The sequence below is a fragment of the Aristolochia californica genome, unplaced genomic scaffold (genome assembly GCF_029961685.1).
Source record: "Aristolochia californica isolate CCGP_79_NKW_82.1479 unplaced genomic scaffold, dmAriCali1.0.hap1 SCAF_3, whole genome shotgun sequence".
In the NCBI taxonomy this organism is placed as follows: Eukaryota; Viridiplantae; Streptophyta; class Magnoliopsida; order Piperales; family Aristolochiaceae; genus Aristolochia; species Aristolochia californica.
This window is the reverse complement of record NW_027181992.1, coordinates 10,281,548-10,302,770: the sequence shown is the minus strand read 5'-3', so window position 1 is coordinate 10,302,770 and position 21,223 is coordinate 10,281,548. Positions and strand designations below refer to the sequence as shown.

The 21,223-nt window shown below is 38.4% G+C and overlaps 1 protein-coding gene across 5 annotated transcripts in view; it reads right to left on the bottom strand.

Annotated features, from left to right (window-relative positions):
* The window catches only part of LOC137959168 (uncharacterized), a 50,942-nt gene extending 35,843 nt beyond the window's left edge, over positions 1 to 15,099 (bottom strand). The window contains exons 1-7 of one of the 5 annotated variants that reach the window (XM_068806508.1): positions 14,912 to 15,099; positions 14,418 to 14,777; positions 14,131 to 14,188; positions 13,935 to 14,014; positions 13,148 to 13,242; positions 12,636 to 12,796; positions 11,997 to 12,148 (exon numbers count right to left, since the gene is read on the bottom strand). In XM_068806508.1, the coding sequence (XP_068662609.1) occupies positions 11,997 to 12,148; positions 12,636 to 12,796; positions 13,148 to 13,242; positions 13,935 to 14,014; positions 14,131 to 14,188 (546 nt within the window). In that variant the 5' untranslated portion in view covers positions 14,418 to 14,777; positions 14,912 to 15,099. Of the gene's footprint in view, positions 1 to 11,996; positions 12,149 to 12,635; positions 12,805 to 13,147; positions 13,243 to 13,934; positions 14,015 to 14,130; positions 14,189 to 14,417; positions 14,889 to 14,911 lie in introns of those variants that run through there. The other 4 variants (XM_068806509.1, XM_068806507.1, XM_068806510.1 and 1 more) reach the window with 4 other exon arrangements.
* Positions 15,100 to 21,223: the final 6,124 nt, after the last annotated feature.

Genomic DNA, 21,223 nt, shown 5'->3' with positions numbered 1-21,223 from the left:
TTACATCAAGTCTTCAATTATCTATATATGAGCTTATTTCTGGCCAATAAGTGAACTGGTCTAAAGCATCCATTATTGTAGTTAATATCTCACAAGCTAATCAGAATAACTTTGTTGCTACTCTAGGCTGCCAAGTTGCCTCTTTGCCAATGCAGTACTTAGGTCTTCCTCTATTCATTGATCGGATTAATAAGGAATTTTGGTACCTGTTATCGATAAGTTGGAAGGGAAGTTGACCTCATGGAAAGAAAACATCTCAACCTTGCAAGTAAATACTCTCACCAAGGCAACGCTTGTTATCGTATATAAGGGCATTATTGAAATTTTGTATCTTATAAGGGCATTATTGTAATTTCTGTTTTAAACCTCTATATCTATGTATCGAACAGAAAATCAGAGATCGATTTCGATCTCTTGTTTCGAGAAATCAAAATAAGCTTCGGAAAATATTGTCATGGTATCAGAGCTTCGTTTCGAGCTTTGACTTTTTGTTCAGAGCTTGTTCGGCGCCCTCGGCTGTCTCAGTTCGGCGTTGGAGGTCCTTGGGGACTGCTCCTTCGGGTGAGTTATATTTCCCTCTTTCTCAATTTGTCGTATCTTGGATCTAGGTCTTGATTTGGTTTCGGTGGACTCTCACGGAGTCATTTGCGTCGTCAGGGAGGGTTTTGTGGTGTTCGACAGGAACATCCAGAGAGGGTTTCGGGTTCGGATTTTCGTTTTTTGGTGTTCAACCGGCACTTCTGACAGTCGTTACGATTTTCGGGTTCGGATTTTCGGTTTTGGTGTTCGACTGGCACTTCCGCCAGTAGTAGACAACGTTGTCTGGCCATGGGAAGGGAGGCAAGGGTCTGGCGAATCTTTTCGGTTTAGGCACTGATTTTGGCATCTGTGATTTGTGGCAGTCTGAGACTCTCTGCCGCGAAAATATTTCACAGTCGAGCCAGCAGGAAGAGGAAGGCCAGCGGACTCATCTCGGGCTCGCAGTGAGAACCTGTAAGGTTCTTTAACGGTGCAGTTTAGGTGTTTGAAGAACTTCCTCCCTGATTTTATCATGTTATCTGATAGGTTAGACTCGTTCCCTATCCGTTTCACGAGTAAAAATTACACTGCCTGGGAAATTCAGTTTCGTTTATTTGTTATGGGAAAGGAGATATGGGGTCATATAGATGGGACTGATCCCGCACCTCGAGAGGCCGAGGCTTTGTCCAAGTGGATAGTCAAGGATGCTAGAATCATGACCTGGATCCTTGGCTCCATTGAGCCTCACTTTGTTCTCAATCTACGGCCTTATAGAAATGTGGCCGACATGTGGAGTTACCTCGCCCAAGTTTACCATCAAGACAACACGGCTCGGTGTTTTCAATTGGAGTATGAGATGGCTCATTTCACACAAGGAAGTTTATCCATCGAGGAATATTTTTCTGGTTTTCAAAACCTTTGGGTTGACTATGCCGACATTGTTCATTCTACTGTTCCCGTTACAGCTCTCTATGTTATTCAAGCCGTGCATGAAACCAGCAAGAGAGATAAATTCTTTATGAAGTTTCGTTTCGATTTTGAAATTGCACGGTCTAATCTGATGAATCGTCATCATGTACCATCTCTAGCTGCTTGTTTCAGTGAACTTCTCCGTGAGGAGCAACGTCTCGCAACTCAGGCTGGCATCGAACATTGGGCTAATGTTAGTGCCCTGTCACTGTGGCTTATGCAACCCAGGGGATGAATAAGGGTCGAGACATGCGTGTTGTTCAGTGCTATACTTGTAAAGCTTTTGGTCATGTTTCTTAGGATTGCCCTAGAAAGTTTTGTAACTACTGCAAGAAACTAGGTCATATCATCTCTACTTGTCCCATTCGACCTGTAAGGAGGCCGGATACTGCTTATCATGCCTACGTTGGTGCGTCTAGTTCTACTGTATTGCCTGCTGCCTCGCTGGTTGTTCCTGCTACACCTACCACTTCCGCCCCACCGACCATACTCACTCCTGAGATAGTACAACAGATGATCATTTTTGCTTTCTCTACTTTTGGGCTCTCAGGTAATCCTAAAGTTTCTTCTAAGCCATTGTATTTTGACTTTGGAACTTCTAATCACATGACCAATACTGTTGTTTCTCTTTCCAATGTCCAAAATTATGATGGAAATCAGAAAATTAACACCGCTGATGGTAGTTCTCAGCCTATCAGTGTTGTTGGTGATCTTTCCTCTTGTTTAACTGATGTTTTTGTGTCTCCTGACCTCTCCACAAATCTTATTTCTATTAGTCAATTGGTCGATCATAATTGTAATGTCCATTTCTCTCGATCTAGTGTTGTGCAGGATCAAGTGTCCGGGACGATGATCGCGAAGGGGCCTAAAGTGGAATGACTCTTTCCTCTTTATGTTTTTCCTCCCACCATTAGTCCTAGTTTTCCTTTCCTTTCCTTTGCATGTAATGTTGTTAATTTTGGACCTAAGATGTGGCATAAACATATAGGCCACCCCAACTCTGATGTACTTCGAAAATTATTTAATTCAGGTGTCTTGGGCCATAAAGCGTGTTCTTCTCTTGATCTTTCTTTTGAATGTCCATCATGCAAACTTGGCAAAAGTAAAGTTCTACCTTTTCCTCATAATGTCTCTCATGCCTTACAATGTCTCGATCATATTCATACTGATGTTTGGGGGATTGCTCCTATTGTTTCCCATGCGCATTACAAGTACTTTGTCACCTTTATTGATGATTGTAGTCGATTTACTTGGGTTTACTTTCTACGGGCCAAGGCCGAAGTTTTTTTAGCATTCAAGCGTTTTCTTGCGCTTCTAGAGACTCAATTCTCTGCCAGCATCAAGGTTTTGCGCTCTAATTCTGGCGGCGAATACATGTCTCATGAGTTTCAGGACTTTCTTCAAAGCAAAGGGATCGTCTCTCAGCGCTCTTGTCCTTCAACACCGCAATAAAATGGTATTGCTAAGAGGAAAAATCGTCATCTTCTTGATGTGATCAAAACCCTTTTACTTGAATCCTCTGTTCCTTCTCGTTTTTAGTGTGAAGCGCTTTCTACTTTGGTTTATTTGATCAATCGTTTACCTTCTCCTACATTACATCATGTTTCTCCCTTCTTTAAGTTGTTTGGTCATTCTCCTTCATATTCTGATCTTCAGACATTTGGTTGTGTTTGTTTGGTGCATCTCCCTGCTCATGAACGACATAAACTTACAGCGCAATCAGTTAAGTGTGTTTTTCTTGGTTATGCTATCCCTCAAAAGGGTTATGTTTGTTATGATCCACATGCTCGTCGTATACGTATTTCTCGGAATGTTGTTTTCTTTGAAAATCAATATTTTTTTCTATCTCATGTTGAGCAGCCATCTGCCTCTTTATCTCTTCTACCTTGCTTTGATGATTCTCCGCCAATTGTGGAAAGGTTCAAACCTAGTTTTGTGTATGGCAGACGTAGTGGCCCTGAGTTTGGTTCTACTTCCCCTGTGCCCCCTCACGATCGTGTCCTGGCGCCTGATCCTACTCCTGCTCCAGCTTTCACCGCTCTTCGTCGGTCTACTCGCCCTTCTAGGCCTCCTCATTAGTATGGTTTCTCCTCCACTGTCTCTCCTATCGCTACTTTATCCTCTATTTCCATTCCCACTTGTTACAAACAGGCCATGGCACATGAGTGTTGGCAGCATGCAATGCAAATAGAACTTCGAGCACTTGAGGAGAATCACACTTGGGATATTGTTCTTTGCCCTCCTCTCCTTAAGCCTCTTGGGAGTAAATGGGTTTTCTCTGTCAAACTTCGCTCTGATGGCTCTTTGGATCGGTACAAAGCTCGCCTAGTAGCTCTGGGCAACAAACAGGAATATGGGATGGATTATGAGAAGACATTTGCACCGGTTGCCAAGATGACCATGGTCCGTACTATATTCGCGATTGCAGCCTCTCAGTCCTGGCCGCTGCATCAGATGGATGTGAAGAATGTCTTTCTCCACGGTGACCTCCAGGAAGATGTATACATGAAGCTCTCCTCGGGTATGACTACCTCCTCTCCTGATCAGGTTTGCAAGCTTCGTCGTCCTCTGTATGGGCTTAAGCAAACCCCCCGAGCTTGGTTTGAGAAATTTCATGGCACCCTTATTCTCCACTGGTTTACACAGAGTCAGTATGATTCATCTCTCTTCTATCATAAGTCTCCCGCGGGCATGGTCATTCTCCTGGTTTATGTGGATGACATCATTATTACTGGCACTGACTCTGGACTGATTACCAAACTACAGTAGGTGCCCACTTTCCATATGAAAGATCTTGGCCAGCTCACGTACTTCTTAGGACTAGGAAGTCCATCATCAGGCCAATGGTATTTTCTTAAACCAGCATAACTATCTTCAAGATATTATTACCTTGGCTAGTTTGGAGAACACTTCTTCTGTTGATACTCCTATGGAGGTAAATGTCAAATACAGATGACCCTACTCTCTATCGGCGCTCGGTTGGGAGTCTCATCTACTTGACCATTACTCGCCCCGACATCTCCTATGCCGTTCATCAGGTCAGTCAGTTAATGTCATCTCCTCGTCATCTCCATATTGTTATAGTTCGACGCATCATCCGTTATCTTTGAGGTTCTCCTACTCGTAGGTTATTCTTTCCTACAAGCTCCTCTCTTCAACTTATTGTTTATAGTGATGCTGATTGGGTTGGGTGTCCGGATACTCGTCGCTCTACTACAGGTTGGTGTATGTTTTTAGGTGATGCCTTAATTTCTTGGAGATGTAAGAAACAAGATCATGTTTCTAAATCCTCTACTGAAGTTGAGTATCGTGCCATGTCTACTGTTTGTTCTGAGATTGTATGGCTATGCAGTCTTCTTGTGGAGCTTGAATTCCCTCAGACTGCTTCTACCCCTCTTCATGCTGATAACACTAGTGCTATTCAGATTGCCACCAACCATGTTTTCCATGAACGCACCAAGCACATTGAGGTTGATTGTCATTCTATCTGCGATACCTTGGATAGTCGGGTGATCTCTCTTCCTTACATTTCTTCGGATTTCCAAGTGGCCGATGTCTTCACCAAAGCAATGACTCGGCAACGGCATCAATTTTTTGGTTGGCAAATTGTTATTGGTTGACTTACCCGCATCAATTTGAGGGGGGATGTTATCGTATATAAGGGCATTATTGTAATTTTGTATCTCCTAAGGGCATTATTGTAATTTCTGTTTTAAACCTCTATATCTATGTATCGAACAAAAAATCAGAGATCGATTTCGATCTCTTGTTTCGGGAAATCAAAATAAGCTTCGGAAAATATTGTCAACGCTAAGGAACCCAATTCCTTAGCAATCATCCACAAGAACAAGGACCTCACTATTCTCCAGAAATTTACTCCAAAGTTCTTCCAAAACATCTCCAAATTCTCCCCCAATTTGGAGATGATTCAATCATCCCCAAACTCCAAACCTGTAGCCCTCTTAATTGAAACCCCGGATCATCAAGGAGCGTGTGGCAAGGTCAGTTATTGTAACCCCAATATTCTTTATGGTTCGAATAGGGAGAATTATGACCACATAACAACGATCAAGGAAGATTGAGTTTATCGACCGCTCTCTTATGTGTCCAGACACAAAAGGAGGTCGACAATGTGATTTTGTGCCAAGCTATAGGTCTTCCTCCCAGTAGAAGATGCAAGACATGCATGGAATTGGAGTAGCTGAAGGATCGGTGTGAAGCATCTTGAGTGGCTTGACTTTAACGACCAATTTTTCTAGCGAAGATAGGACTTTGATCAATGCCTCTCATGATCAAATTGGTAGCTTGAGCTCATCACGAGTAAAATTAGTTGGAGACAATTGCATTAAGTGCATTTCTATCTCTGTATATGCTTGTTTCTCGCAAGGTTTTGCAAGAAACGGGGTACAAGCTACTTTGCTGCTTTGTTACTCGACTTTGTCCCAAAAAGGTTGTGGAGGTTGCCAATGTCTCATCTTCAAAATGCTTTCCTTTGTATTCCCGTTTCACGACACTTCTTTGTTTTCTTTTAAAAAAACACAATTTTATTCAAAGAGAGAAACAAAGGCCTAGGACAGGGGACCCTTACAACAAGGGATTGGAGAGCAACCCTCTTTCGCCAAGGAATCAACAAGGTACTTAGCTAACTAAGGGATATGAACCCCAAGAAGAGACAGAAGAACATAAATCCTGAATCTAAAAAAACACAAGACCAAAGGCACTAAGGAGGGTCTTTTTTTCTGCCAACAATAACTAATGACAATAGCACAATCACCCTCAATAGGCAGCAGGCCCTGGAAAATGCTCGTTGAAGATCCTCAAACCATGCATCAACGTGAGACTACGTCATGTCCTCCACCACAGCAGTAATCTATTATAAAGATGAAATAGTTTGCAAGAGAAATCGCACACTTACAGGTGTTTCTCTCTAACCTCTCGAGCTGCAACTCGAGATGCTCCTTGGATTAAGATCATCGAACCCTAATAGCGACGCTACCCAATTTAAAAAGAAAAGCTAGGGCAACCGCATTACAAGAGTGAAATTCCCAAACTACCCTTAATGAAACAACAGTCAATATATTGTGACCAACTCAGTGTAACCACAACTTAATAATAGACTCTTGAGGTAGTTCAATGAACCAATCAAATGCATTGCTTTCAAGGAGCATCTAAACTGCTTCCCAAGAAGGTCTCCATCAGTATTGGCACTATTACCAGTCTCGATGAAGCGGATGATGTGTTGTTTAGGATTTCCATCACCATTGAATTGTTGAAATTTTGGTTGGTGATAACTGAACATCCAAGGCCAAAGGGCACCAGGGATGATTAGCCTTGAACGGATAGGGCCAATGGTTTCTAGTGCTCTATTCCATGTTATAGATGCCAAAACATCATACAACCTAATACTCTAGAAGCCCTCGTTACATGATAATGGTGGCGGTGAAGAAAAAACTATTTTTGCTTATAAAAGTCTCTTTACCGAAGCATAAGCTTCGTATGGAGGTGTTAATTTTTACTTATTATTGAAAAAAAATTGAAGTCATGGCATCACCACTTGAGCCACCTAATAAGAAACATGCATGTGAAGTCATAGCTGAAAGGAGACCAATACCGAATGTAGTGCAAGAAAGCACTCAATCCTTATTGAAATCAGTAGGAAGCCATCAGTCCTATGGTACATCCTATGCTCTCAGAGAAAGGAAAAACTACTTCCCTTCATCACATGCAAAGGGTTTATAAGAGGCAACATAATGCCACGTACAAAAGAAGGATATGACCCCAACACATTGACTCATAGCAAAAGTTGGTACAATTTTGTCGGATGTAAGTTTCGTGAAACAACCCCAAGCAACGGTCCAACAATAAAACCAAGTCAAGAGAAATTTAGAAAAAAATGGGTATGTCATTCTACAGAATCAATATGCTATAGGCTTCTAGGAGGAAGAACCCATCCGAATTTTCGAAAAGGCAGCAACCTAACACTAAGTGCCCATTAAAAAGCACACATAGGAAAAGGATGGTGACTCCGTATCAAACTCTCGAGGTTCGGCATTTAACCGGATTGGTTTTCCAAAGGCACGTCATTCGGTCTTTACACAATTTAGTGATGTAGTTCACTCAAACAACTCTATGGTCACAAAAGCCATGTTCCAAAGTGTTGAATTTCTGGAAAAAAAAATATCACTGACTTACTGATTAACTGAGTACAATGAGCCTCTATTTATAATAGAGAAATTAAGTATAATCATATCACAATTAAACTCGAAACATTATTAATCTCTTGCTATGTTGGGCATCTCATTTGGGCATTATGGAAAGAAAGGAATACTCGTAAATTCTATCTAAAATTTATTCTTGGCAATACTTTGGTTAAAAAAATTATTGGTCAAGTTACTGCATGGATCCTTCTGCATAAGGTATTCAGAAATCTAAATGGATCTAATTTTCGTGAGAACTGGAGGATAATTGCTAGTATGCCTTATCCACCTCACCCCCCAATTATGGAAATTTGGTCTCCCCTCCCAATAGGCCACTATAAATTGAATTTTGACGGAAGCACTTTTGGATGTCCTGGCCCAACGGGTTTTGGTAGTGTTGTTCATGACGAAACGGAACTCTTCTTTTTTCTTTTGTTGGGCCAATTGGAATTTCAGATTCAACTACTGCTGAACTCTCCGGGTTACTAAATGGACTTCGGATTTTCAAAAATCGTCTTACTGGGCCCCATTGCATTGAAGGAGACATAAAAATCGTCATCAATTGGTATGCAAAGACAGATCTTCCACCATGGCGACATTGGGACATGTTTTATGATATATGTAATTTAACCTCTTCTTTAAATTTTAATTGGAAGTACACATTCCTAGGTCAGCTAATCATTTAGCTGATGCTCAGGCTAAATTAGGTGTTTCACTCCAACACATTGTTGTGGAAGAAGGCCCTGTTTAGTAAGGTATTGTAATATTTCTCCTCCTTTTTAATAGCTTATACATCTTCATTCAAAATAAAAAAATATCACAATTAAACTACTCATGTCCCAGTTACACTCAAAGTAAGGCTTAAGGATAAGTCCTATAATAATTAAACAACTAAACATAAATAAAATACTAAAATATCTAAAGCTCCTTTAAATAGAAATACTTCTATGAGACTTCTTCCCATGAGACTCCTATTAGACTGTCATATTAATTATTACTCTTTGAGTCATATAAGACTCTTCCATATCTGCTCTTCAATACTCCTTCAAGCTAGAGTTTGTAACTTTAGCTTGCAAAAAAAAAAAAAAAAATTGGTCTTCAATCTTCTTTAGTTGAAAAAATTCTTCATAGAAGCAAAACCTTCATCTTTTGTTCTCCCTCTTGATTATTCTGATCACATAATATAAAATACCTCTTCTCTATACATTTTCTTCTACTTCTCCCCCTCAAACTGGGGAATAAAAAGGACATAAAGAACCAGCTTAGACAAAACAAATTTCGGAGAAAAAATCATTCCTAGCCTACGACAAAACTACTTACACCAATCAAAATGATCATGCAGAAAAAAACACTCTAGTCTTAAAAACACTCTACTCAATGCAAAAAAAAGGCCTAATTTTAGGCATGAATAAACAATATTGTTCACAATTTAACAAACAAAAATCACCTCTTGGGTGAAGAATAAAAGACTTGACTCAAGCTGAATGTTAGGCTCACTCTTATACTTTGAAGGAAGTGGGTCGCATTACTCCGAAATAATGAAAATTTGATAAATAGAAGAAATACTAGAAGAACGCATAATTTAGACGGAAGGAGGCAATAATGCAACACTCTACTTCCAAAGCTAACTCTAGAAACTTTAGCTAGAAGGAGGTGACAATGCAAAATCTACTTCAAACCGAGTCTCCAAAGAAAATAATGACTTGCTTATCAAATGAATAATGGGTTTAACATTCTTCTTTTTTGAAAAAAAAAAAAAAACTAGGGGAGACTGTAACGTTAGAAAAATAACAAACAAGTTAGACCAAGTATGCCCTCTAAGAAGGTTTTGAGGGTGAGGAAAAAATTTTGAGATGAAGATGCGGAAGATATGCAACCAAAACAGTAACAGCAAGCCAACACTAGAGAGGAGACCCCCAAGCCAAATCGCCTCGTACAATCTCCCCATAGAACCAATGGTAAGTGGCTTCTTGTTGAAGCTATCTGTGGTGGTTACTTAGCCGAAGCTCACAACTATAGTGGAATAGGCACTCAAAGCTCCAAAGTAATGCCTTGGTGCACCAGGAGTAAGCTTTCCTTCAGCTTGAAGGTGAATTTTTACGAGGTTAGTAGGATTAGCCACTATAATCGCCAAAGCACCAGTGGTAAGAGCAGCAAGCACCTTCATAAATAGTGGGACATCTCCAACAGTATCATTACCAAAATAAAACTTTTTAACCGACTCATATAACCCTATTCTTAGCCCTCCATACAGGCACTCACAATGTAATTCTTGCACAATACCCTTCCAAAATGTTGCCAACCCTTCCTCTTTGGCAATTGCGTTCAGATTATTGGGACTGTAAAACGAACAGTCGCAATCATCGTTTACTCCGTCCTATTATGTAACATTTAGGAAGAAAATACGTGGAAGTGCAAATCGTAATGTTAGAGATTTTCGAAGCGCTGAGTGGCATTTTGAGTTTTGATTTGTTTCGGAGTTCAAAATGAAAAGAGTGGTTGTGCTAGTGGCCTCCAAGAATGCTACTTCAGTTGTTGTCGCCTCAGTTTCTTCAAGTTTGTCTGATTTGTCTGGGAATATAAAGGTTCGATCAAATAAACAGAGAGATGATTGAGATCATTCCTCCTCTTCAAGAACTTCACCTTCAATAGAAAAATTCACTCCAAGGTACTTAGGAATTCCTAAGAGCCCATCCTCCTCCTCAGCCATCACTGGCATCGACATGCCGATTCAAGTCAGCAGTGGCGGTCACACCTTGCAGATATACTCCATCCACCAAAGCTTTGTGAAAGCCCTTGTCGTGTACTATTAGAAGTACATTGATGAGCAATCTAAGAAGGAGAACAAGGATATTCTTGTGCAATACAATGGAATGCTAGTTGTTGCTTACCCAAGGCGTGTGAGTTGAAGAAGTTCGGTAGACGTTATGTCAGGACAAGGTTTTCGAAGTCCTACCAATAGAGGAAGGTTAATAGGCGGAAAAGAATGGTGGTGGTCAGTACAGGAGCTGGTGATTTTGTCAAGATAGCTATCAACAAAAGACTCTTTAAGAGGGAAAAGCCAAACAACAACACTTTCACAAACAGGTCTGGGTCGAAAAACTAAGTGATGGTGCTAAAGAAGAGAAAGACATAGATGAGAAGTCACTAGCAGAAGATGGGAGAATACGGAAAGGAAAAAAAAGAAGAATGAACAATTAGGGTTTTGAGAGAAAGAACAAGTCGGGCTATATAGGAATTAGTTGACAATAAAAAAGAAACTTTTTGATAGAAAAAACTAAAGTAAACTAAACTAAAACTTAATTGGAGGAAAGAAATATATCATCTTTGTAAATTGACGTGAGGACAATTTATAGAACCTGCTCTGATACCATGTTGAATTTCTAGAGAAGATAAATCAATCCCTAACATTGAGTAACTAAGTACAATAAACCCCTATTTATAGTAGAGGAATAAAATTACAAGTAAACTACTCATGTCTCAGTTACACCCATATTTTAACTCTTAAACAATGTCCTAAAATAATTAAAAAAGTAAACATAAATAAAAGACTTAAATAACTAACTCCTCTAAACAAAATACTTTTGTGAGACTTCCTCCCTGAGACTCCGCCATATTAATTATTGTTCTATGAGACTTCTCTTTGTGAGAGTCATGTAAGTCTTCCATACCTGCTCTTCAACATAGAGATTAAGAGACTTGAAATATTCATGACCATCCAATAGTTGTCAAGAGAGAAAAATGCTTCAATGACCCAAAAGATTGTTTTTCAACAGCTTGGAAAAGGACAATCAAGTCAAGTGCACGACAAGTTGGCGATTAGGAATGATGTATTCCAAAGGCTAGGGAACCCAAGGGGATTTTGAGGGATCTTTTGGAAGGAAAATTGTTGGAGAATTTTCCTAAGCTTCATGTACGTTGAGGACCAGAAAAGAACATCATGCTAAAGGACATTGATTCTTGTTTTACACTTCAAAAAAGACACAGATATGCCTCATGCAACATCAAAATCAAAAAACATTTTCAGATAGAAGAAAACTAAAACATATATCTCTTATTTTCTTTATATTTGTTATAGTACTTGACTTTTGTTATTTTCATTTTTGTCTATGATTCTCCTCTCTTAGCACTGGAGACTCCCCCGATCACTATAAAAACCAGTGATTTCTTGTTCAATGCAAAATGAATTTCACTCCACTTTTCAGCAGTTGTTGGCTATCTGGTGATTATATATTTGTACAAAGATGAGTACCACAACCATGAGTGTGTATATATATAAATCAAACAAAACACTGCATGTTAAGCATGTACCATGTTACTCCGTGTGAGGATAAGGATGTAAACAGTCGAGCAACGTAAAATAGTCCCCATGGTTTCAACTATCATCCGCAGTTTTAGGAGAAACATATTCTGAGAGAGTATGTAGACAGGTTCAGCCAGTAGCTCCAGTATACAGGCAAATCCTGTCAGACATTATCTATTAGGAAATAACCTCACCAAAGAGAAGCATTGGAAAACCCAGAAGAACATAAAAAGGATGAGAGCATGGATTAACCACAACTTATGTCATGCATCATAAGTGACATAAAAATATCAAATAAAATGAGAAGTGGAAATATACAAAGGTTCTGGCTGTAGCATGTTATACAAGTGTTTTCATTATCTCTTTTCCAATCATACTTTTTATGAAAGACTAAAGGATGCATGAGCCCAAACACAACAAACTTGGAACAAAGTTCTGATGAAAATATGATAAACTAAATGCATAGTGAGAACAGCAAAATATCTTCATGCAGTAGAAGACTATATGTCTTCAAGCACAAATCTCTGAAAACGCCTGTAACAAGATTCGCATGTTTATACCTTGGGAATTTCTCATAGTACGATATACGAACTATAATAGATAGTAAGTGGAAGTCAAAATTTAACAAAAAAAAATGGTAAAATTACCATGAATCAAGATAGCTTGACCATATGGGTCAGAAATTTTGAGATCTTGATACCAAAAGACAAGTACACATGCCACAAATGTGAAAAATAATCCAATTGGGAAAGTCATCCAAGCTACTCTCAACAGCCTTGCAGCATTTTCATCCTTTTGAGTACCATACCTGAAATTCTACGAAAAGGCGGAAAGAAAGGTCAAAAAGTTAAGAAACTTTAACAAGTAGTGTATGAGCAGATCAAAGACCAATTCTTGCTAGATTATTACAAAGGAGAGAATGAGTAATAGAAATGAGATTTCTAGCAGAAATCGCTTGCTTCATTAGTGGTCATCATTCCGAAAACCACATCCACCACCCAATGGAGAAGCCAGTAAGGGTCCTAAGGCAATGGGGTTCATCCTTTAGCGGTCCCTAAACTTGCATACAATGCTTATATACTACCAAATAACAGCATCAATATAACTTAGTATTGAGTAAATTGCTTAGATAAAGGAAACATGGATTAAGAAAGATCACCATTTAAAGTCTGTCCTCATGCATGCACGGCGAAAGCCCTCTCGACTTAGAAACAAAATACATGTGACAAAAAGATGAAATTGCACTGCATAAAGCTGCATGGAGACAGGAATTTTCATGTGAGAGGTCAGAACAAAAGAACAAATTGATAACAAAAATTGATAGAGAGAACCTCTCCAAAGATCAAAAATGCAAGAAAAGAGAGAGTCAGAGCGAAATGCATGACAGAGATAAAAAATCATTATGTGAAACAGAACATAGGAGATAAATTCAAATAAAAGTTTAGGGAAGCAAGCTGCTCAGAAATCCTATCATTTAGTATCTGCTACTTTTGGAAAGTCAGCACTTGGAAAATCACAACAATGGGAAAGTTCTTCTCTCAAGCCAGAAATTGTAAGGCATATTGGAGAAAGCCCTTACTTTGCAAGTTCTATTTAGTAGATCGTAGGCTCATTAATAGTAAGTTCTTCCCAAACTAGTTGCTGGAATTTTCTATACCCCTGACTTAAAAAGTCCAAAATGAGCATTAAGTACTTAGCTTAGTCCTTGGAAAAAGCATTAGTTAGTAAGTTCTTGAGTAAGCAATTTAGTTGAGTTCTTATCGGAAAAACAGTTCATGGAGGTGATTATATATGTCGGATCCAAGAGAATGGTTTTAAAATAGAAACTGGTAAAATTCCAGGGCACTTTTGGGCCAGGTTTTCTGCATTTTCCTAGTTTTGTTTGCTAAATTCATTCACAATCCAACTCCAAGTTCTAAGCTGTGTTAGTATGCATAAGGTCTTACCGCATAGTCATCTTCAGTAAGATGCCGAACGATCCATGAGTTGAATGCAAAAGGGATCCCCCTTGAGAAGATCTGTGTAGCTAATGAAAAGATAGAAAACAACAGATCAAAGTGCAGGAACAGAACACTGCATACGTGAAGGTAAGAGATAAGAAACAATGTCTGACAAAATCAAAGAACATGAGAATTAACTAACCCATGAGATACTTGAAAGTGCGAGCAAGATTGAAATCATCTGTTTCTCTTTCAGCCATCTGAAAATATTTGGGCCATGATCATCAGTTAAACCCACACAAAGTAATCATTTTTTTATAGATATGAGAATTTTCATTTAAGGCAAAAATTAGAAACGAGAAATTTCATTTAAAATTAAATCATTGTAATCGTGTTTCTATTCGCGGGCCTTATCCGCCTGGCCACGTGGTCGGGGGGCAGAAATCAGAGGAAGATATGAATATGGACAGCGGCAAGAAAATGCTTTACATCTCAAGAGAGTCAAACCGGCGAAAGCTCCTCGCTGACAGTTCCAAAGCAGAACGACCGATAGTTCTCCTACGATTAGCAGACACGTGATTACGCCGATATCATTTCTTTCAACGATGGCTCCCCAATTAAGATCTCCATGAAGCCCACTGACAGAAGGTCATGTATAAGAATCCCACCGACCCATTTGCAGAACTTCATCGTCATATTTCGGACAGTAATAGCAGAAAGGAAAGCGTACAGCAGATTTCCCGCAGAAATTCTCTTGCGACGTCGCAGTTTCGGTTGGAGAGGAAAAGTACACCGTCAGAAAGGAAGAAGAGAGGGGCTTTCGTTCTTCTCCGGCGAACAGAAGGTCGGCTGGCAAAAAAAATCAGATGATAACGTATAGCAGATTTCTCGGAAGATTACTAATGAGAAAGCAAATCAGGAAAAGGAATTCAAAATTCGAGCCTCCGTCTTCCGCTGATGATAAGTATGGGGTTTCGACTAACCTCTCGGACCTCGACCCCTTGCCCAAGCTTGTATTACAAGATTATAGGTCATGCCATTATTTACGAATAGGCCACCCACTCCATCGCTGTTGTACAAAATGTTTCCCTCGAAATTACAGAGCCGTCTCCTCGGCCTCCACTGAACCAGCAGCTGCGAGTGGGTCCCTGTGTATCTCGTCAACCATCATCCAAACATGCCACGTGGAAAAGCTGCCTCAATCTTGCTCCGTCTCTCTCTTTCCCCCTCTTTCCATCAAATTTAAAAAGCCTTAAACTTCTGTGTTTTCCTCTCTTATGCGTCTTTGGAGTCTCTCTTCGTAATTCCTAGCGGATATTATCGCTCTCAGTGGGGGTGGTACGGAATCGAGCGACTCAAAGTCAACTTAGTTTGATTCCATTTATCTGGATCTCAAACCTAATTCAAGATCCAGATATGGCTTGTTTGAGTTAACGAGCCGAACTCAATCGAACCATGATTCGGTTCGAAAGCTCGCAAGCCGACTCGTTAGGGCTCGAGAGTCCAGACCGAGAGCGGGACCAAGAGCGGGACCAAGAGCAAGGGGAAAAAATTCTTCCTCCCCTCGTCACCGCCGAGCCCCTCCCGTTCGCTGTTGTAGTCGCCTCTATTGTCGTCGACAGTTATCTCGCCAGCCGTTTTTGCTATTGCTCAATTTCTTCCCCCTTATATGTCTTCGCCTTTGTTTCCATCGCCACCGCTTCCATCTCGCTGCTTCCGTTGCAACCGTCATCCCTGACGAAAGTTCCTCGTCGGCGCTGTTGGAGTTTTTCCCTCCGTGTCGTCCTCGGCAGAAACCAGAGGAACTAAATTAGAAGGAAAAAAATAATCCCCCCCCCCCTGGGAGAAGATGATTTCACACGTGCAAGATCATAAACAAGTAAAAAAAAAATTCTAGGGACTATTAGTGGTTTTTTTAATAAATGTTGAAAAATCATATTTTTTAAAATATTTTTCTAATTGGAAATTCTTATTGAAAATCATATAATTTTCTAAGTAAGATTATCCTACCAAGATGGGCTAGAAAATCGTATAAAATTTTTTGAATAAGTATTTGACAGTTGATGTTGTAATACTTTTAGCATTAGGCAATTTTTATAGCAATTTTGTGATTGACATTTTATTTGATTAAAAACTTATCGATAAGTATAGTAATATATTAGATTGATTATAAATTTTTGTTTATTTCCCTAAAAGAGGCAATAAGAAGTCCATTTAACTTTCCTAAGAAAATTTTACAATATTTCTTGTAATTTTCTAGTAAGTCACTAATAGTAATAAGATTTTATTTAAAGGTTTTTTTTGGAAATATGTATCATAGGAAAAACATTTCTAGTTTTTCCTAGAATATAAATTTTGCAACCAAGGGTACTAAGGAGGCCACAGTAAATTTATGCCCAAATTCAAAATTTATAAAAATAAGCTAGACAATATTTGGGGTAAAAAAGATTAATATTAGTGCGTTCTAATCCATTATCAAGATTCAATCCCAAACCTCCCTTATCATTCTTTTTATAAAATGTATATATAATTTTATATATAATTTATTTGACATATATTTTATGTAGACTATTAAATATAAGTTAAGTTCGAACTCGGCTAGAGCTCGAGCTTGAAATCGGTTAAAATTATTAGGCTCGAGGTCGATTAAAATTTTAGGCTCGAGGCTAAAGTCGACTCGAGCTTGAGTTCGAAATATTTAATCAAGCTCAGCTCAAACATAGGAAGGTTCGGGCTCAGCTCAATTAGATGTCACCCATATGTACAATTTTAAGTAGAGGTCATGCCCAAATTTATGTAAAATATATGTATAATTTTATATATAATTTATTTAACATATATTTTTTGAAAAGTTTTAAATGTATGTTGGAGCTCGAACTCGAGACATGTATTTTTTTAAAAGTTTTAAATGAATGTTGAAGTTCGAGCTCGGCTCGAACTTGGTTAAAATTATTGGGCTCGAGCTCGAGCTCGAAATATTTAAATCAAACTCGACTCGAACATAGACAGGTTCGGGTTCGACTCAGCTCAATGCCACCCCTAGCACTCACCATATTTCCAGCTAAAATGCTCCGCTATTCTCATAGAAGAAACTGAAATCCCTTTAAAAGATAACCTTCTCTCATACAAGAAATCTTTCGGCCTAAAACTCTTTTTGCGACATTTTAGAGAAAACTCAATAGCCAAGCAACAAATTGAAGCTTAAAGGGAACGATTTGAAGTCATCCAAGATACCGTCACCTTCAAAGTTGAAGAGACTTTTCAATATACCTTCAACGCTTACCTCAAAGAACGATTCAATTTCGCAAGTTGTGTGATTAGTTTTTCTTCCCTTTTAAGATTTATAATTTCCATTTTATGCAGCAGAAATGGGGTAACTTTTACTGTCGCCATTTCTCACCATTGCAAGTAGAGGAAATATAATAAATTTCTTACTATTGATTTTCTCTTCTATTTTATAGAAGTCGGTCTCATTTTAAGAAATCCTTAACAGTTTACAAACTTTTTTAATTGGTTTTTCTTCCCCCTTTAAGCTTTATAATCTCCATTTTTGTCCATGCAACAAAGGACTTGTTACCAGGGGTGGCATCGAACCGAGCTGGTTCGCGAACGGCTCGAGCTCGGCTCGGTTTCGGCTCGATTCGATACTCTTTATCTAGATCTTGAACCAAGTTCATGATCCAGATAAGACTCGTTTAAGTTAATGAACTAAACTCGACCGAACCATAGTTCGGTTCGAAAGTTCGTGAACTGATTCGATAACTTAACAAGCGGCCCGAGAGGTGGGAGCCAAGAGCTGGAGTAGTTGTCTTCGACTTCGTTCGACCCTACGATTTCCAGTTCAATATTTTTGGATGACGCACTCGTCACAATCAGGTCGGAGCTCTTCAACACAGATCTTCGAGCCAATCTCCAGTCGGATAAGCGTGATAACGCTGACAGACTTGTCGAAGATAGCGCCAACCTTAGAGACATGGCATAAGGTGGGGAAAGCAACATTCCCTATGGATAGCAAAATATGTGAAGGCCTCAAGCGGCGCTTGAATGCGTCGTTGGCCGTCCAGGGTACGTTCTCTGTGATCGTAGTTTTTAGGCCTTTTGGTGAAGCCGATGGAAACTGCGCTTCCATTTCGTTCCTTGTTTGCTTCGCTTTTTGCCCTCTCTACTCTCGCACCTGTGAGGCTCAGGTGGACAAGAAAGGACACCAGTCTCGAATAGTCTCCACAACACGTTACTAGTTTTGATTTTCTTCGATCGATGTGCAAAAGGGGTCGGACGGCAACAACTAGATACGGTAGGTTCCATTCAAGGAGATTAATCAGATTTCTTCCTTTTAAGTTTTACCCTTATTATTTACAAAAATGCACCCGATGGATAGGCATGTTAGGAGAGCGTCCCCTTGGCTCACATTAGCATTTTTTTTCTATGTGACCATTGTTTAGAACCATTTTTCACTTGACCTTCATGTTAGATTGCTGGACCATGAACCAATAAGATGTTACATTTGAGACTTGTCATTCTTTTAATATAATATTAATTGTATACATAAATTATTTGATGCATTTTACTCATTTTAATCATTTTATAAAAATTGTTTCTTACATAATTAAGTTTTTATTATAAAATAGAGCAAAATTTTAATTTTAAAAAATAAACCTAAATAATTGATATTTTAATTCTCATAATGATTTTTTAAATAAATAGTTTAATTTAATTTTATGAAAAATATTTTTTCAAATTATTTTTAATTTAATAGAGACTTGTCCCTCTAATCTTTCTTCGTAGACAAGAAAACAATAGTTTGATTTGATTGGAGCAAATTCAAAAGGTTCACTAGTTAAAGGAGGGTTAGGTCAACTAGATTTTAACCTTTTTTTTAGATTTATGTGAGTTTTGATAGAAAGAAAGGGCCAAAGGTTGAATCGATCTAACCAACTAGTCTAATCAAGGTTTTTAATATGAGTCAGATTTGCTTAATACATATAGCAACCAGGCTAGTCCCATTAAGCTATATGAAGAAGATAAATATGACTTATTTGTTTGTATAACTAGGTTTCATTCTTCTTATTAATGTCATCGGAGGGGACAAACCCAATGTTAATACACATATACTAATAGACTATGACCCTTAAATAATTTTATATACAATTTATTTGACATGTATTTTATGAAAAGTTTTAAATATAGGTGAAAGTTCGAACTTGGCTCGAACTTAGTTAAAATTATTGGGCTCGAACTTGATAACAATTTTGGGCTCGAGGCTAGGCTCGGCTCGAGCTCGAGCTCGAGTTTGAAATATTTAAATCAAGTTCTGCTAGAACATAGGCAGGTTCGGGCTCGGCTCGAGCTCGAGCTCGAGTTCGAAATATTTAAATCAAGTTCTACTAGAACATAGGCAGGCTCGGGCTCGGCTCGACTCAATGCCACCCCTACTTGTTATTGTCTCCATTTCTCTCCATTTTCTCTGAGAGAAAATGCAATAAATTTCTTATTGTTTGATGTTTTTCTATTTTATGGAAGTTATTGGGTCTAATTGTAAGAAAGCCTTAACAGTTCACGAACTTTTTTTTTGCTTTTTAACAACAATTTTGTAAAGTAGCAATGGTGGTGCCACTTTCATTTGCAAACTGGTTTTGTTTGATCTAGTAATCTTCTTAGTTTATTCATGTGTATTTGCCCTACGAAGATAACCACAATTCAAGAAACAATGATATTTCACAACCTTGACACTACTTGTCGGCCCAAGTGACTTCTCAAGAGGGGCGTGAATTGAGTTTCAAAGTTGGAAAAATTAAAATGCATGAAGTGATGAATAAAGTTAAGGAAATAGTAAAACAAGCACATACCATAGGAAAATATTTTTTTGTTTTTGATGTTTCTCTAATGGTAGTTACCGCCTAAGAACCCTTGTTTGAGAAAATTCCACTAATTACATTAGTAACTAATAAATACAAGGAGACTTCAAACTCTCTTTAAGCCACATGTTATCTCCTATTACACAAATTGATCTCCCTTAGATATTCAATTACATAACCAATTTTTGGCTTTAGTGAGCACTTCCTTTCTAGGTTAGAGGCTCTAAAATGCCAATTCTTCTAGTGTTAAGGTACCAAAGAACTTCTATCAAAGAAAGTTTGAAAATGCAAAAAAGAAAATAACTTACATCTTTCTTTTTTGAGAGATAGCCCCTCTCCAAGTAACATCCAAACTTCGAGGTTTTTAAGCACATGAAACAAGTTGTTTAGAGCTTGAAATTATGTATGCTAGGAAATTTGGGAGAAGATGATGGATTGGAGAAAATGTAGCTTTTTCTATAAAAAAAAAGGGTAAAATAAAATTTTAAAATATCACATACTTTTCAAGAGGTTTGATATGACAATATAAGCTTAATAGTTAGTCTCTAACGTGCTCTGAGCCCTATTTATGAGTTTCCTAGCCAAATTAGCTATTTTTTGCCCATTACCAAAAAGCTAAAAAAAGTGTTGATGGATCATTAGAAAGTTATGATAGATAAATATAATGTAACGACTATATTTTTTTATTCCTTAGGCTTGTCGATCTATCATAGCATTGATCAACAAGTTTTCATGCCTCGTAGCACAATATGATTGATCGACTAATCCTACCCGATTGATCGATCATGCTTTCTGGCCCTAGTAGTGCAGAAGTCAATATGATCAGCCATGTAAAGGGGTGTGATCGATTATGCTTTATATCCCTTTCTGACATACTTTTGTTCAATCGATCAAAGCAATTGGTATGATCCATCATGCTTTATAGTTCATTTGGGAGGATATTGTATGACTAATCAAGTTGATTGATTATGCTTTATATTGCTTGTTAGACTATACTTTGGATGATCGATCATGACCAGTAGTATAATCAATCATCCCAATTGCCAATATTCTGAAATGGCTTCTAAGCATGATAAAATTGTCCTAAGGTGTTTAGCAAGTTTTAAACATTAATATGCATCGGCTAAAGACGATTTTGAAAATAATTTGTCCTAAAGCTCCATAACATTAATATGCTTAAAAAAATTAAAGCTTGGTTGGCTATCTATGTACATGGCAAGAGTTCTTGAGTTTTTTCTATTTGACTTCGGCTGTAGTCTTTAAGTCTTTAGTTTTCTTCTTTTTGCAAGCTCTTTGTCTCAACAACAATCTCCAATGTGTTTTTTCTTTGGATCTTGACTTGGCAACTTGATTGTGCATTCATTTGTCTTGAGCTTTTGCTATAGACATCATGATATATGTATTGGTAGGTAAGTATCTAAAAACTCTTATAAAATTGTT